At 36.8% G+C, this 15,391-nt stretch overlaps 4 protein-coding genes across 4 annotated transcripts; 1 reads left to right on the forward strand and 3 right to left on the reverse strand.

Annotated features, from left to right (window-relative positions):
- Positions 1–3,645: 3,645 nt before the first annotated feature.
- LOC145911758 (sterile alpha motif domain-containing protein 15-like) lies at positions 3,646–4,545 on the reverse strand. The gene is made up of 2 exons (XM_082999186.1): positions 4,299–4,545; positions 3,646–4,148 (listed from the first exon to the last, which is right to left on the reverse strand). Exons 1-2 carry the CDS (start codon positions 4,460–4,462, stop codon positions 3,938–3,940), a joined length of 375 nt encoding a protein of 124 aa, XP_082855312.1. The 5' UTR covers positions 4,463–4,545; the 3' UTR covers positions 3,646–3,937.
- Positions 4,546–4,923: 378 nt separating this feature from the next.
- LOC145910362 (sphingomyelin phosphodiesterase-like) lies at positions 4,924–7,274 on the reverse strand. The gene has a single exon (XM_082997459.1). It carries the CDS (start codon positions 7,238–7,240, stop codon positions 5,165–5,167), a length of 2,076 nt encoding a protein of 691 aa, XP_082853585.1. The 5' UTR covers positions 7,241–7,274; the 3' UTR covers positions 4,924–5,164.
- Positions 7,275–8,045: 771 nt separating this feature from the next.
- Positions 8,046–11,698, reverse strand: LOC145910363 (ADP-ribosylation factor GTPase-activating protein 2-like). The gene is made up of 8 exons (XM_082997460.1): positions 11,512–11,698; positions 11,304–11,452; positions 10,995–11,126; positions 10,814–10,930; positions 10,437–10,667; positions 10,099–10,198; positions 9,783–9,995; positions 8,046–9,108 (listed from the first exon to the last, which is right to left on the reverse strand). The coding sequence occupies exons 1-8, from the start codon at positions 11,617–11,619 to the stop codon at positions 9,094–9,096; spliced, it is 1,065 nt and encodes a 354-aa protein (XP_082853586.1). The 5' UTR covers positions 11,620–11,698; the 3' UTR covers positions 8,046–9,093.
- A 1,376-nt stretch (positions 11,699–13,074) lies between these two features.
- On the forward strand, positions 13,075–15,391 carry LOC145911166 (serine/threonine-protein kinase Chk2-like). The gene has a single exon (XM_082998419.1). The coding sequence runs from the start codon at positions 13,163–13,165 to the stop codon at positions 14,960–14,962; it is 1,800 nt and encodes a 599-aa protein (XP_082854545.1). The 5' UTR covers positions 13,075–13,162; the 3' UTR covers positions 14,963–15,391.

The raw sequence follows: 15,391 nt of genomic DNA on the forward strand, positions 1-15,391 counted from the left end.
AGCATTATCACAAAACTTGCTGAAAACAACACAAAAATTGGTGACATAAATTTATTTTGTCGTTTAAACATCTTGCGGCTACTGCTGATGTTGGTGCAGAAATGAATAAATATGGAAAATACTCAGTGGAAGCTCTGACGGAAACTCCCAATTGTTGGACAAAAGCCGTAAATATTTTAATATTATACCTAATTTCAATAACAACCAATATTCAAACAAATGAAATTTAATGAATTTTGTGTTTCAACTTTTAACTGAGATCTCGGAACCCAAACATTAAACATCTCAAGATGAGTCGGCTTTTGTGGGCGCCTTCCCCTCATCTAGCGACAACTCGGTAGATTTGTAAAGCTTCCCGGGAGACCATGAATTATGTAGAAGCAGCATACCAGTATACATAACATCGGACATCCAAACACTGAGCGGCCAGTCTCTCGTTTAATTATTAATAACACGCGTTCTGAATATTAGGATTTAAACATAAATTTAGCGGAAGCGCTGAAACATTTAATAACCCTAAGCATGGGCTGTTTGGAATAAACAACATCTTTAATATTGATGCCAGGTTGACATCAAGGCATCTTTCAAATCTTAAAAAATTTGTATGAGGAATTAATTTACGTCAAGTAAGCTTTTCTTCATCTCAAAACCTTGATTGGGATGAAATCTTACCAGGACAGAATTGAAAATCGTGACCAACTATTCCAAGTAAAGTTGTGGAAAGTTCTTTCAAATCTCATTATATTTTTACGGAACAATATGCGAGCTACAAGCGTCCAATGTCGCCATTATTAAATAATTATGAGTTACAGAAGAAGCTAACTGAGGTAACTTAGGAACCTTTACCAGTGCCACATGTTCATTCCACAACGAATCCATACAGGCTGTGGTTATTGTCATTTCATCTCGGAATGAATCAAACACACCAACCTTCACAACTACTTCTCACTCTCTGCACCAAACCTTCCCCTAAAACAATCAGCGGTTAATGACGCGACCTCCAATAGAGTCGATCCATTTGAAGCGCTTCAACATTCGAAACTTTTATCGCCTTTCGAACAACGCGTCACCACCATTTGATTGATGGGAAGCCTGCAAAGGTGCCCGGGAGACGAATTTTACCATCGGCGCCCGTCTCCACCACCACCATCCTCCCCAGTGTTAATTACTACACCTCCTTATTCTTGGTAACAGTTTGCTTGCAAATGACGTCACATTATGTGAGTTGTAAAAGTTAGAACGTTTGCGCGCCGCGGAAACATAAAACGAGTTGCGAGGGTCAATCGTCATTAAAAAGTTTAATGTCATTGACTCGACAAAATATATTTTCAAACCAGACTTTGGTTATGTGGGCTGAAGACAGATGGCCGCTATTTCGACCTCGGCCCACTCTTCATCAGGCTTTAGTTTTCAGCACAGCTGTGCAGTTCATCACTGTGGGGAACGGGCCACAGTTCAAAAAATTCCAAACATGGAAAAATTTTAACCAAAAAATCCCAAATCAAGCATTCAAGGTTAAACAAAGAACTCGGCCTTCAATTGATCTCATACAAAATTTCAGATTCGGTGGAAAACTAAGGCGAAATTCTCCAACGAGAACTTACCACTGAAAAGTAGCGCCTGGTTTTAATGAAGCTGGGTGGAAAGGCGAGGAAGCAATCCAGCTAACTGTGGTGGCGTCCAGGCTACAGGAAATCTTATGTTACCGACGTATCCCGTTTAACTAACCAGCAACCCCCCTTTATACCCAGCGCTTAATTAATTCAGCTTCAAAGTTTGGACTTGGCGCGCGAAAAAGTTCCATTCAACAAAACCACTGCACCTTTTTCCTCTCAGTTTGGAATGATAAATGCTTGCAACAATAAGTTGCCATAAAGTGTAGGCGGTGCATCCGAACATTTCGTGTTACTAACTACGTCTTAAATGCAAATCCCATGGGTGTTTCAAGCAGAGATATATATATTACATAATGCTTTATGTCTGGACACGTGGCAAATACTTTCAAGGTGACCTCTAAGTTTGTAAACCTTAATCGCTCCGACGAGACCAGTATTGCGCTGTAAGAGATTTTGACAAGCCGCGTAATCATCAAATCATCAAACACAACAAAACGTCCATCGCTCCTTTGCCGAACAAAGTTGAGTTTGGACGTTCGCCGTAAAACAACTCGGGTTTATTTTCATAACAAAGCGGGACCAGCTCCAGTCAGGACATGAAAAACTACGTCCCCCGTTCACCGACTAAATTTATCCCAAACTGCGCGTGGTTCAGTCCGTACATTTGTGACTCTTAGTTCATGTCAGGCCTGATTAACAAATTGTTTTCTCGAAATGTCAGATCTCACAACAATTGGTCAAAGAAAACAGCTACTAGCGATACAGTTAGTTGGAAATTATGTGACTGGTATGAAAGTTTAAAATAACAAAAATCTAATATTTAACAAAGTGGTTGTCGGTACATTGATGTTTGACAAAAAGCAAACTTACTTTTGATGGTCAGCAATCTAAACGAGGTTTGAAACAAATATTTAATCGCAATTCTTTACATTTCAACGCACAGAGAATAACTAAATTACGGTGCGATACTTGTAGTTTCACAGTCTGTTGCGCAGTCTGATTGCTCACTACTTATTGACAGCAAACCTCAACTTGTTTAAAATACGCCGTGTCCCCAGGGTCAACGACACGACTTAAATCAACACGTGACAACTAAATGATTTTACACAGCAATAAACGTAGGCAATAATTCATAAAACCATTGCTAACTAGGAGTTGTCAATCAAAATCAACGGCTAGACAGGTTCGTTGTCACGGTCTATTCAAAACCAACCGCCTATAAGATAGCTGAGGTTTTGTTGTCACTGAGAAACTGACACCTTTGTAACTTACTTTGTGCGACTGTAATTAAATTTAAACAAAGTGAAGACAGCATAACGATCTTTGCCACGCTTTGGTAACCTTAAGTTGTGACATGTGGCAACGCAGCATGCCAATCCTTATCCAAAAATTGTTCAGTTAACTTGACGCTCTTTTCAAACCTCAACAAAATACCTCCCACCGGCGCCAAACCGCAGAAAAAACGTTTTTAAAAACTGAAACAAGCTTCGTTGTCAACTGCACAGTTTGCAAGAATCTTCTGACCACCAACATTCCCCGCATGCTTATATAAAGTGCGAGACGGTGTGAAGCAACGCGCGCGGATTTCGCCCCTCAAATCATCGTTCTAGAATTAGCGCCGCGATTTGCCACTAATCGATGGAAGGCTTTCAAGAAAGCTCATCACCCCCCACTCGGTTGGAAACGTCGCGCACTTCTGAGTCGCGATGAAGTCGCGAGGCTGCGTCTTTGTCACGCTCTGCTGCACACACGTGTTTTGTCAGCATTTGCCTTCTTCGCGTGTACTATCGGGCGGAACGGCAACAGGTGTTGGATGTCAATCAAAAGAGAAAAGCGCTCTTTACTGTCGTCCAGCGGTCAAACAAAATGCTACAAAACAGGAGAGCCAACATATTTCATGGGCGGAAGAACTTTTCTGTCATAATTATTGGAAGTGAATTAAGTGAAAATGATTTTCTTTTCGTGTTTACAGAAAGGGTTTTATTGCAATTTCTATTCCCAAACTCAAATCAAACGACACAGTCAACTCTTTCAATTTAAACATTTTTTGCTATGGTTTATTTTTAGGTGTAAACTCATACAGCAGTTCTTACGATAAAGAAACAAAGTTTAAACACACACGACAACGTTGGCATACACAGTAGGATAAATTAAGAAAACCGAAATACTAAACATGTTTCTTGGCATAAGGCTTGACAGTGAATTTTTTCAACAGAGAGACTAAACACAACATAACTCTTACACGAGTTGTTAATACGCTCAGAATCGCACAGACCTAGAGCAGGAAATACAGTGGAATGACCTACAAGTCTACGGTAGTCCTAACACCTTCTTAAAAACTGTGAGTATGTTAATTTATCAACTGAAGGCCCAGTTCTGCAAATTTTCTCAAGGTAAGTTGCCATGGGGGTGTTTGGGGGGTCGGCGATGCTTTTATTCCAAAATGGTTTTTCGAGACCCAATAGTTGTCGAACATTTGATGAAATAAAAGTGATGTGGTCAAAGTCTGTAATTCCCAATCGAGGGAGGAGACTAAAACATAACAGACATATTTTAATTTGAGTTCCTGCACAACAAAAGGTTGTTTGTGTTACTTTCAAAACATTTGGGTCGTGGCAACAAACTTTTTAGGTTGGAATTTTTTGAATACTTAAGCGTCATACCACGTAAAACATTGATTACCTGGAGTTGACTAATACAAGCTTTCTGCCATCAATCAGGTTTGTGGTAAAGCAACCCCGGTATTGTGGAAATCCAAGTTCTTCAATCCAATTCGCAACATCGTCAGTTGTCCAATGTATGCAAGTTGGCACCAAGAGGTCTTCTTCTTTAACTGGAGAAGCCATAGCTTACAATATTAAAGCTACCAGCACCTACGAATCTAACGATCTTTAAACCTAAGCTCACGGGTAAACATTTTTCGCTTGAAGGTAAACTTCTTTCAATCCAGGTCAATGTAGCGTGAAGATAATTGAACTTGTTTCAGAATAAAACTTAAACACGAACACAGAAGCGTAAATTCATACAGAAATCAAAGACTATATTTAAAGGTCGACTTTTTTAAGTTGAGGATCGTATTCAGTTTATTAATGTTTGGTAAACTTCTTTTCTTGATGGTCTGTATCAAGTTTATTAGTTGCCAGGCAACGTTTGATTGCCTGCTAGGTGTCGCTAAAGTCGAAAGGTTATTTTGATTATGGGTGCGCGACAATTGCATGGTTTGAAAGTTTGTGATTTACATTCATGTTACCAAGCAAAATAATACAGGAAATCAATTTGTTTATTTCACATTTCATACAATGCACTGTCTAATCAAAACATACAGCTCAAATAGGCATTCATTATACAGTAATAGTAAAACCTGGTAAAATTTAACACCTTTAAAAGACACCAATCATTGCACAATGTAAATTAAAACAACTTATTTCCAAAAAACTAAAATGAGAAATCACAAAAAGTGATAAAAGATTACCAAGTGCTTGTGATGACAAAATAAACAATCTGAGAGTGAGAGAGAAGGGTAAAAAATAGTAACTAGTTAGAATCCATCAAGAAACACAGTTAAGATTGGTGAAGTTGCCACCGGCAACCCGACAAAGGAGTTCTTGTTGACATTTGTCTGAACAATTTGCACTTGGGGGATGCCCCTTATGGTAGTTCGTGTAATAACTTGCAAATGTGGTTTTGCCTTCAGGTGAGCCAGTCAACCATGACTGATACAATTCATGCCAACTTTGTACTGACAAATCCTGCAGGCCGTATGTGGACTTTGCGCTGTACTCAAAATCCCAACTTGGATTAGATTTCACATGATTTGCTTTGGTAAGATTAAGAATGTAGGAGTGGTGGTCCACTATCTCCCAAGTTTGTGATACCATGTCGTAAGTACGGAAGGAAGGATTTGTGTCAGTGTAAGTTGTAACGCTTGGACAAATGTAAGCCACACTGACTGGTTTTGTGAGACTAGAATCGGCATAGATGATTTCAAACTCATCAGTGTGGGTATGACCAAAAAATTGAGCTGTAATAATATCATTAAATCGCATGATTATGTTGTAATAGTTATTTCTCCATACGATGAAGCAATCGCCACCAGCACTTGGTGGAATGTGTCCAATGATATGGACTTTCTCATTGTTTGATTCTGCATCAGTTAACACACCAACTAACCATTTTAATTCGTCGTTAGGGTCAACAGGATCTAGAAGCATCCAATAGTTCTGATTGTTGCAGTAATTCATGTTTAATGAAATCATTCTGAATCCTGGCCTGACAAGTGTTGTGTAGTAACCAGATTGTTGTACTGTTGTCACAGCATCTTCTGGTAACCATGGGGCCCATGCTTTTGCCAATTCATCATATAGCCATGATATTTTGTTGTATCCCTTCACATAATTTGGTGGGAAGCTGTTGACGGGGTCACTTTCATGGTTTCCAAGTGCTGGGTACACAGGAGTTTTGGGGAAGTATTTTAGAAAGAGGGCAGTAAGATTTTTGAGCAGGTATGTCTGAGACGATCTGGTTTGGTCCCAGTCATCATGAGCAGGCAGGTCTCCAGTCCATAAGATGTAATCATACTTTGTCTTGGAAGCGGTTGCCAAGAGGTTCTCGACTGTCCAGTATGGCACGTCACAATATCCATAAGACCCCCAATAACCTGCATTTCCAGGATTTTCCCGTGTGACTTGCATCTTGCTGCGACAACACAAAGGATCATCACATTTGATTGCCAAACCTGGTTCATACATCAGGTCTATGTGAAGATCTGATAAATGCAGAACTTTTAATATTGGGCCAATCCTGGGAGAAGTTTTATAGCTTTTAACATTGGTTGGTTTTGGTGGAACGGGAATATTCCATTTGTTGCTGTTCCATGACAAACCAGTGGCATGACACTTTAATGGAAATATGAGGCCACATACTTCACTCCCACCTAAATCAAGTTTTTGCAACAAGAAAAGAGTCTCATTCTTCATGACATTCACAATTCCCTCGCATATTGCTGGAGACTCGATCTTCAGGTTCTTGCACATTTTAACAATGAAAGGAATAAGACCCGGGTATGTTCCATCAGGTTTCCTAAACTTCCACAAGGCAAAGTCAATGCCATACTTGCACCCAGAACATACTAAATTTATTTTCACTTTGTTTTTTTTGGTGGATTTCTCAAGCAAAATAGAAGATGGGGGTGATTTGTTGTCAGACTCATTGTGTGGCTTGAAATGAAGATATTCTTCTGTTTTAATTAAAGTTTGTTCCTGCGACTCAAATAGTTTTTCTTGAGATTTAACTGTATTTTTCTCTTGCAGTTTTAGTGTTGATTTTGTTTGTGTTGTAAATGTCAGCTTATCAGTGACGGTAAATATAGGTTTTTCCGACAATCTGAGTATTGGTTTTTCCTGTACTTGGACATGTGACTCTTCTTGCAGTTGATACTGTGATTTAAATGAAGACCTTTCAAGTATCTTAGTTAATGTCTTTTGTGGTGCTTGGTCTGAAGAGCGATAGAAAAATGCTAAACAAACAAATAAAAGAAAACCGGCGACATTCATTGTCATAAAAATTTTTTTCAGGGTCATTGATTGAATTTTAGGTAGAGTGAATCTACCTTTAACACAGAGCATGTATGCAAATTAGGTGACACACATTTATTATCCTAAACCTGCAAACAAATTAAAAGCAAAAAAAAATACATTATCCTACCTAATTTCTATTCTTTATTAAAAATAACAAAATATTTTATCAAACAGTTTCCATTTTTACACCAACAATATTTAATTAATAAAGTTAAGAGCGACACTAACGAAACACTAACAGCATTTTTTGAAACCGCAACAATTGTTCGCTCACGGTGCTCTGCTCACCCACTTGCTTTTGACACAATTACTCGTACAAATGTTTACATATCACAAGCGTGACGAATTCAACCATTCTGATTGGTTGAAAATCTCACATTGACCCACTAAAATTGTGACAGAAGTTTTTGTTTGGAATATTTCATATAACTTTGTTCAAATGTAAAAGTGGTTCTTTGCACGAAATCTTGTTCCTTTTTATTTCAATTGTATGTATTAAGAGCGCAACATAGCGTTACTTGTATTTTTGCAATATCTTGTAAACTAAATTTCTGTCCAATGAGACAAGCGAACGACGCAAAATTTGTCTCCTTCAATTGATTTATGATTTTATTGGGTTGATCGTTAATTATCTGTTGCAAATATGTGTGGCCTCGGTTGAATGGAGTGTGACCGCCTTTCTATTCTGACAACTTGTAACCGAATCAATGTAACTCACTAAAATATTTGTACATTGGGACAAAACGTTTCATCCGAATCATCGGTCGAAGCAGCATAGAATACTAAACATTAGTATTCTGTGGTAGCAGTATCGAAACATCAAGTCAATTTAAAATCACACTCTTGGTAAATTTTACGTTGTAATATTTCCTTGAACCGATGAAACACAACGAACTTCAACAACATAAATGGTGGTCATGCATGGATACACAAGTCTCCTGGTGACACCTCAGCCTTCCGAGTCTCAGAAGACACAAAGATCATAAATCATCCGCAATAAACTACATTTACGAAGCTGCCATTTAAGCAAGTAAGCAATGTAACTAGCATAGCATTAGATACTGAAAATAAAATGATTACAAGCTGGTGATCAGAATGCTGCACACAAAACAACCAACATGCATCACTTAACAAATGTTTGGCAACATTCTCTATTACACTTTTATTCTCATAATGTCTGAGAACAAACAGAAGGTGCAGGTAATACATAAATGCCTGCAATCAATAACCAGTACAAGCAAACAATGTCAATATCTAATGCAACTCTTGAATGTACAAAGCACTCATATTAAGGTTGCAGTTATAACCACACCCGACAAAGTGTTTTAGTAAAGAACTCTGGGTTCAAATCTCCTATGTTATTGCACAAAAAAATCTGCATAAAAGTAGTCTGAACTAAACAACAGCAATTTCAACCTCTTATATTACATAACCAGCACCTTAAAATATCACCAACAGATGGGTTAATGTTGATTAACTGCATTTAAAAAATAACTGCTGAGATATGTTGTTGACATATTTGGTACCTAAACCATTTTGACGAAACTGCTAAACATTTAAATGCTCAGTTAAAGATGTTACATAAACCTAATAAGAACATCAATCGTCTCACCAAAGAATATAAAATCCATTTACAATCTAGTCCTGACGAAATGCAATCCAACATTTAAAACAAACAACACAAAATTTTAAATAAACTCAGAAAATAAGTTCCCCTGTTTGCAGATATCTTGATTTAACATAAAACCTTTCCATATTCAGCTTTTCACTTCAGTATAAGCTGTAGTTCATGTCACATATGGAAAATGGAAGGTTTTTGTTTGCACGCAAGGGAGACCAGGCTTTATCATGTGACACAAGAGTCCATAGGTCACACAAATTGATGACTAAACTTGTTTGGTTCATCCATACCGATCCTGCAATACAGACACATATTCACATCAAACAAATTGTCTTATGTTTGTGATTCAGTAAATAAATTTAAAAATTCTTTATCTCACTATTTCTAAATGTGGAGGTTGGTAACTTGATACAAGAAAGCTAAAAATAGGTTTCAAAATGTGAATATTTTTTTAATATTGGTACAAACTTTAGGTATTAAACAAAGGTAGAATGTTTAGTTAAATTAATTTGTTCCATACATGGTTTAGTTTAATGCATCGCCCAGATAATTGAACAAACAAATGCAAAGTATGTTAGCATAGCAACATCATTTGCACAATACTTAACAATTGGTGATAAGTTCTGTGTTATTACAACAACGTTGGTGCAACCTTGTTATGTTTGTATTGTGCCATGCAATAAATTGTGAATCTGACAATGCTATTACACACAATGATTCCATATTCTATTCAACTAATTGCATCAGGTTCACAAAATTAATTAAATGGTGAAGGAGTGTTAAACAACTTGTCACAAAAACAAACAAAACAATTAAGTTGTAGATTGTTATAGTTGATGTGGTCTCATGTTAAAGCACAAAAAGCTAAGCTAATTTGGCCACATTTAAGTTGTGCCAGCTCCATTACAACAAAAAAATCATATTATTCTGCACCTTTTTTGTGTGACAAACTTCCTACCCCCAAATTACCTGAATAGTATTCGCAATTCCAGATGCCATAACTGAGAGTTTGCCGGCAACTGATCTAACACCTTCCCTCACTCCATCCTTGATATCAGAAACATCAGGTACTTGGGAGGAACCGTGATTCGACCGACGGGTTGATGATGACCCATAGAAATCATCACTAGATATTGACGACCGGCCTTCAAAACTTCTCATTCTTTGGTCTTGTTCAAATTTCTAAACAGAAATCATAAGGCTTGGAAAAATCTTGCTTCATTCCAAATCAATCCTTTCCAACATTGCTTTAATGTTTAGACACTTATTTGTAAATTATTTTTACCTGTGTGTGATCGCCACCAAACATCATGTCAGATGAGATTGCTTTGGCACCAGAAAACTTGCTTGAATCAAACTTGTCCGAGTTGCTACTTTTAGTAGGTCTGCAAAATAAAAAAAAGCAAAATCAGAGGATGTTCATAGTTTTTTCAATTCTTATTGTGAAGTTCCAACAATAAGCACATGTTCTAAACGGCCTATAAGCTAGTTATAACCCAGTCCTGTCATTTTCTACTTAAAAATAACAAAATTTTATCTTGATTGTTTTAGACTGTACCCATTTTGCTGGAATCAGAATTAACTGAACAATTTTTCCAACCCTACCTCATTATTCTTTCTTACCCTGATTTTCTTTGTCTGTTGTTTTTTGGCTCTGTGGTGGTCGTTGTATTTGCAGCAAACATTCCAGAACTGACATGACGATCGTCTCCGATTGGCGTGACTGTGATTGTTTCAGGTTCTTTGTCAACTCTCGATGATTTTTTTGATGTATATGAAAAGTCGTGTTTTGTGAAACGTGAAAAGTCATCGTCTTCATCAGACCCACTTTCATTCCATTTGCTTCTGCTGGTTCTGAAACAATCCTAATTATAAATCAATGTTGCATAGCAACTTTATAAGAATATTAAGCAAAACCAATGAACATTTAAATGTTAACATTGCAAGTTGAAAGATTTTTTTGTTATGACAGTTCTAAAAACCTTTCACATCATGTGCACCTTGTAGAGTAGGAGTCATAAAAAATGTCATTCTGGTCCCGATATCGTCCCCTCCTTGAATTTTTCTTTGGATTTTCCTGATTGATTGTCACCATATCCAATGAGTGGGACACATCACTAGATCGGGTAAAAAGAACATTCAGTTAAACATTCAAGCAGATTGTCAGAGTTATTCTCTTACTCTGTTCTTCCCATTCCCATTCCAAGTCTTGATGCTTGCTCCTTCTTCCTCTCATCCATTTTACTTAGTTTCATGTTGTCTTGTTTCTCTTTCACATCAAGATCTTGGTATGCCAGTCGTAAAGACTGCACACTGAATTTTAATTGATAAATTGGTTTAGTTCTGAAAGGTGCTGGTAAATTAAATAGGAAATGAAACGAGTCTAGAATTACAACAGAAAAACAATATATGCAAACAAGCAAATCATGCTTTTTAATAAGATCAACAAGAGTTTGAAATGTATAAGATTCATATCCATAAAACACTAACTTTGATTCAGAATTGTTGCTTTTTTCATCAGAATGTGCAGATGAAACAGAAATTCTATGTTGGACTTTGTCGGCTTCTTCAGCGTTTTTTTCCAATTTTTCAAAATCAACTTTAGTTACTTTCTGACCTCCAAGTTTTTTCGCACCCAGCTAAAATAAACAAAAAATATACAGACTTTGATATACCAAGAAAAACATTAAATAATTACCCCCTTTTTTGCTTTTGTGTTTCTTTTAGTTATAGTTGATTTGGGAGCACTGGACTGAATGGAACTGGCTGGAATGGCATGAACAGTTGTGTCTGACTGCAGGTTCATCTTGCAGTCTTTTCACTGGCTTAATATTTCCCTTTGTAAATGGTCCTTAATAACAAGTAGTTACTATTACTGAAAGACATCAATTGTATATTAAATAATACAGAAGCAAATGAGTCATTGTTGATCAACAAGCTGCAGACAGTGCCTGGCTAATTAACTGGCAAGACCATGACTTCTGTTTATGATGACTTTACTACCAGACTCTTTGTTTGTGCAAAGTAGTTTTAAGTTTATTTATGACGACAATACAATTAAAAAGCATGTCCAAACAATTAAAACACAACTATATGTTGTAATATAAACATTTTCACACAAAAATAAAAGTAGATAAATAAATTTCTTAAACCATTCAACATTTTGAACATCTAAAAGTGAAAATGTCAATAGTTGATCTGCAATGTGGGTTTATTTTTCACCATTTGTGTTTGTTTGACAAACTTCACAACAAGTAACTCGTTTAAACTCATTGTGTAAATAACAGCATTCCCACGTGGGAGGTTTACAATTCCTTATCCACCTATTCGTTACTAAAAAATTGATTGAAATGTGATTTTTTATATTAAACATGCGACGTTGCTTCTTCTATCAGAAAACAAACAGCACTTCCAACTTTCTTTTCATTTCTAAGCTGACTCAATCTCAATTGTGACGTCAAACTTTACAATTAAACGTTTTTATGCTTCAGTGCATTTAGGCAATGATATCCAGGCAATAAAACATTTATTCTTGAAAATATCTTAATATGTGATTTCTGACAAAAGAAATTTCGATTTCGAGCTATTCGGCAAGTAAAGTAGGCTCCATATTTACCTGCGTGTTTGCTTGCCATAATCACTGGACTGTCCGGCTTAAATATCTAAATTACATTCTTTTTCAACAATATTTTCTAAATGATAATCCAATAATTCTAAATTCAATTTTAAAATTAAAAGCATTTTCAAATCTTCGGGTAACCAATATAGTTAGCTAATACAAAAATGTTTAATCCTTCACAAGACCTAAAAGTACAGTATTGTGCTTTGGTGCTGTAGTAACTTTTGTCTTTTTTTATTTTTTGCAAAACACGAATATTAAAATAAACATTTCAGATAAATTGCGTCGCTGTTGTTTTTTTCCACAAATAACTCGTAGCCAAAGATTATTTATAGAAATCAGAAGTCTTGTCAGAGCTCAAAACTATTTACGCTGATTGGATAATTTTGATCAATAATAAATAACAAAACACGTGTATTTTTGTCAATAACAAACAACAATAATTCAGGACGAATTGCAGGCGAGAGTAGGTTGTGTTGCGGTATATAATGTATATTTACTGTTCACGTTTTATATTCGCGTGGTTTCAACGCACCAGTAACGGTTTACATGTATAACATCCTAATTGTATGGTTGATCAATATTCAATCGCTTTATTATTTCATATTGCAAATTAATCTGTTTTATGGTAAGTTGTGCAGATTTTCTTTTTTTAAATCTATTGACACTATTGCTTATTTCCAGTAAAAATATAATTTTATTTCCACTATTGTTGTTAACACTTGGAAACATGAGTGATGCAAAAACTCTCAATGATTCTGCATCTTCAAATGAGTCGAAAGCAAGCAGCGATAAAACGGCAAAATATACTTCATCGAGTAATGAAGAGATCGACAAACAATTAATGCCTTCACCTTTAGATGAGATGCATGCAGCCAGTGGCGATAGCAAAAGCACTAACACAACCTCTTCAGTGCCAACTAGTGGAGGAACTGTATCGAGCGGGGACACAGTGCCAACTCAGGAAGTGCATGAGGAGGAAACGGATTCTTCACAGCAAAACCCTGAGAACATCTGGGGAATTATTTTGGCATTAAGGCCAGAATTCATCCACCTAAACCTTGTTGAGTCAAAATATGTGTTTGGTCGTGAACGAAAATGTGATTATTGCTTAGATCTACCGTTAATCAGGAAAACAAAGTACTTCAAGAATTACAGTAAGAAGCATTTCATACTCTGGCGAACTGTTAAAGAGGATGGATCAACTGATCAAGTTTTTGTTCAAGATCTGGGAGGCGTAAACGGAACTTACATAAATGGAGAAAAAATACCTTCCAATGATAAAAGACGCATAAAAATTCGTGACAAAATTTCCATATCAGCTGCCAACAATGAGGTGTTTGTTTTTGTTGATAATGCTGCTGGTAAAGAAAAGGAGTTTCATGAGGATTTTACAAAGAAATACATAATTGACCGCATGCTTGGTAAAGGAGCTTGCGGTGAAGTCCATGAAGTCTGGAGTAAATTGGGTGCAGGAAGATTTGCTGTAAAAGTTATCAACAAAACCCATCTTTCTGTTTACTCCGTCCAACCAAGCATCCAGGAGAGAGATATCACAGCTGAAGCAGAAATTCTGAGGAAACTCAAGCACCCTTGCATTATCGGCGTGCATGAAGTAATTGACACCCCAAAATGTCTGCACATTGTTCTGGAATATGCTGGTGGTGGTGAATTGTTTAACCGACTTGCTGAAAAAGGCCCTCTCTCAGAAGCCACAGCAAAACTATATTTTTATCAGATGCTTTGTGCAGTCACCTATCTACATTGTAATGACATCACACATAGAGACTTGAAGCCAGAAAATATATTGATGATGTCATCAAATAATGAACAGTGCCTCATTAAGATCACTGACTTTGGAATGTCCCGTTTGGTGGAGGAACAAAGTTTGATGTTGACACTTGCAGGCACACCATCTTATCTTGCTCCAGAAATTGTCAGGCAACTGCAGTCCTTCACTAACCAGGGTTACACGAAGTTGGTGGATCTGTGGAGTTTGGGAGTCATTCTTTATGTGTGCTTGGTTGCTTACCCTCCATTTAGCAAAGATCGCCCGGATACAAAACAAACAATTAATGAGCAGATTGTTGCCGCTAATTATTCATTTGCGAGTGTTAATTGGAAAAAGATATCCAAGAATGCAAAAGATTTGATCACAAACCTTCTACAACTAGATGTTTCAAAACGGTTTACTACTTCCCAAGCGATGAAACATGTTTGGTTGGATGATCCTGGCATGCACAAGAAAGCTAATGAACTGATGTATCCTAGTGGGCAAGGAAGCAGCATGGGGGAGAAGCAGATAAGTGATGTCTCGGCCACCACCAGGAAAGTTTCATCGGATAATGATTACCAGAGTGGTCAATCGAGCAGAGTAACCTCCGCAAACTCGGAAGATGAACTCCTGAAAGAAGGTTTGTTGTTCAATGAAGAGTTGGTTGAAGCTGTGAAAGCAGGATCGAAACGGCATCAAGATCAGCCTCAAGACTCTGGTGAGCCTCTCACTCCCAAACAAGCTAAGAAGTCCTAAGAACTCATTTTGTTTAGGTCATTGGTATTTCCACAATTTTATGCCATTTATCTGTAGCAAAAATCATGGCTTACATTGCTTATTTTACCAAAATCTTTTTAATTACTAGGTTCATATCTGTGAGTTGTGTTCAAAACTTATATGGTGCCATATTTGTGTGCATTCCATTACCAAAGTTTTAGAAATAATACACTGCCATGTTGTGTACGGATTTTATAAATGAATGTGAACTCACTGATGCTTTTCAACATTCTCACTGTTAATCATGTAATTCAGAACAAGGCAATTATTTCACACTTTTTGAATAAAAGTTATTATTGGCTTTTCAAATAATGTGCACCCTTCTGTAGTCTTTCTTTGTCTTTTCACTATTATGTTGTGTTTTTATTTATCGAGACTTTGTGCCTTTGGTATATTAGCACCAATAAA

Source organism: Ascidia mentula, chromosome 8 (genome assembly GCF_947561715.1).
Source record: "Ascidia mentula chromosome 8, kaAscMent1.1, whole genome shotgun sequence".
Lineage (NCBI taxonomy): Eukaryota > Metazoa > Chordata > Ascidiacea > Phlebobranchia > Ascidiidae > Ascidia > Ascidia mentula.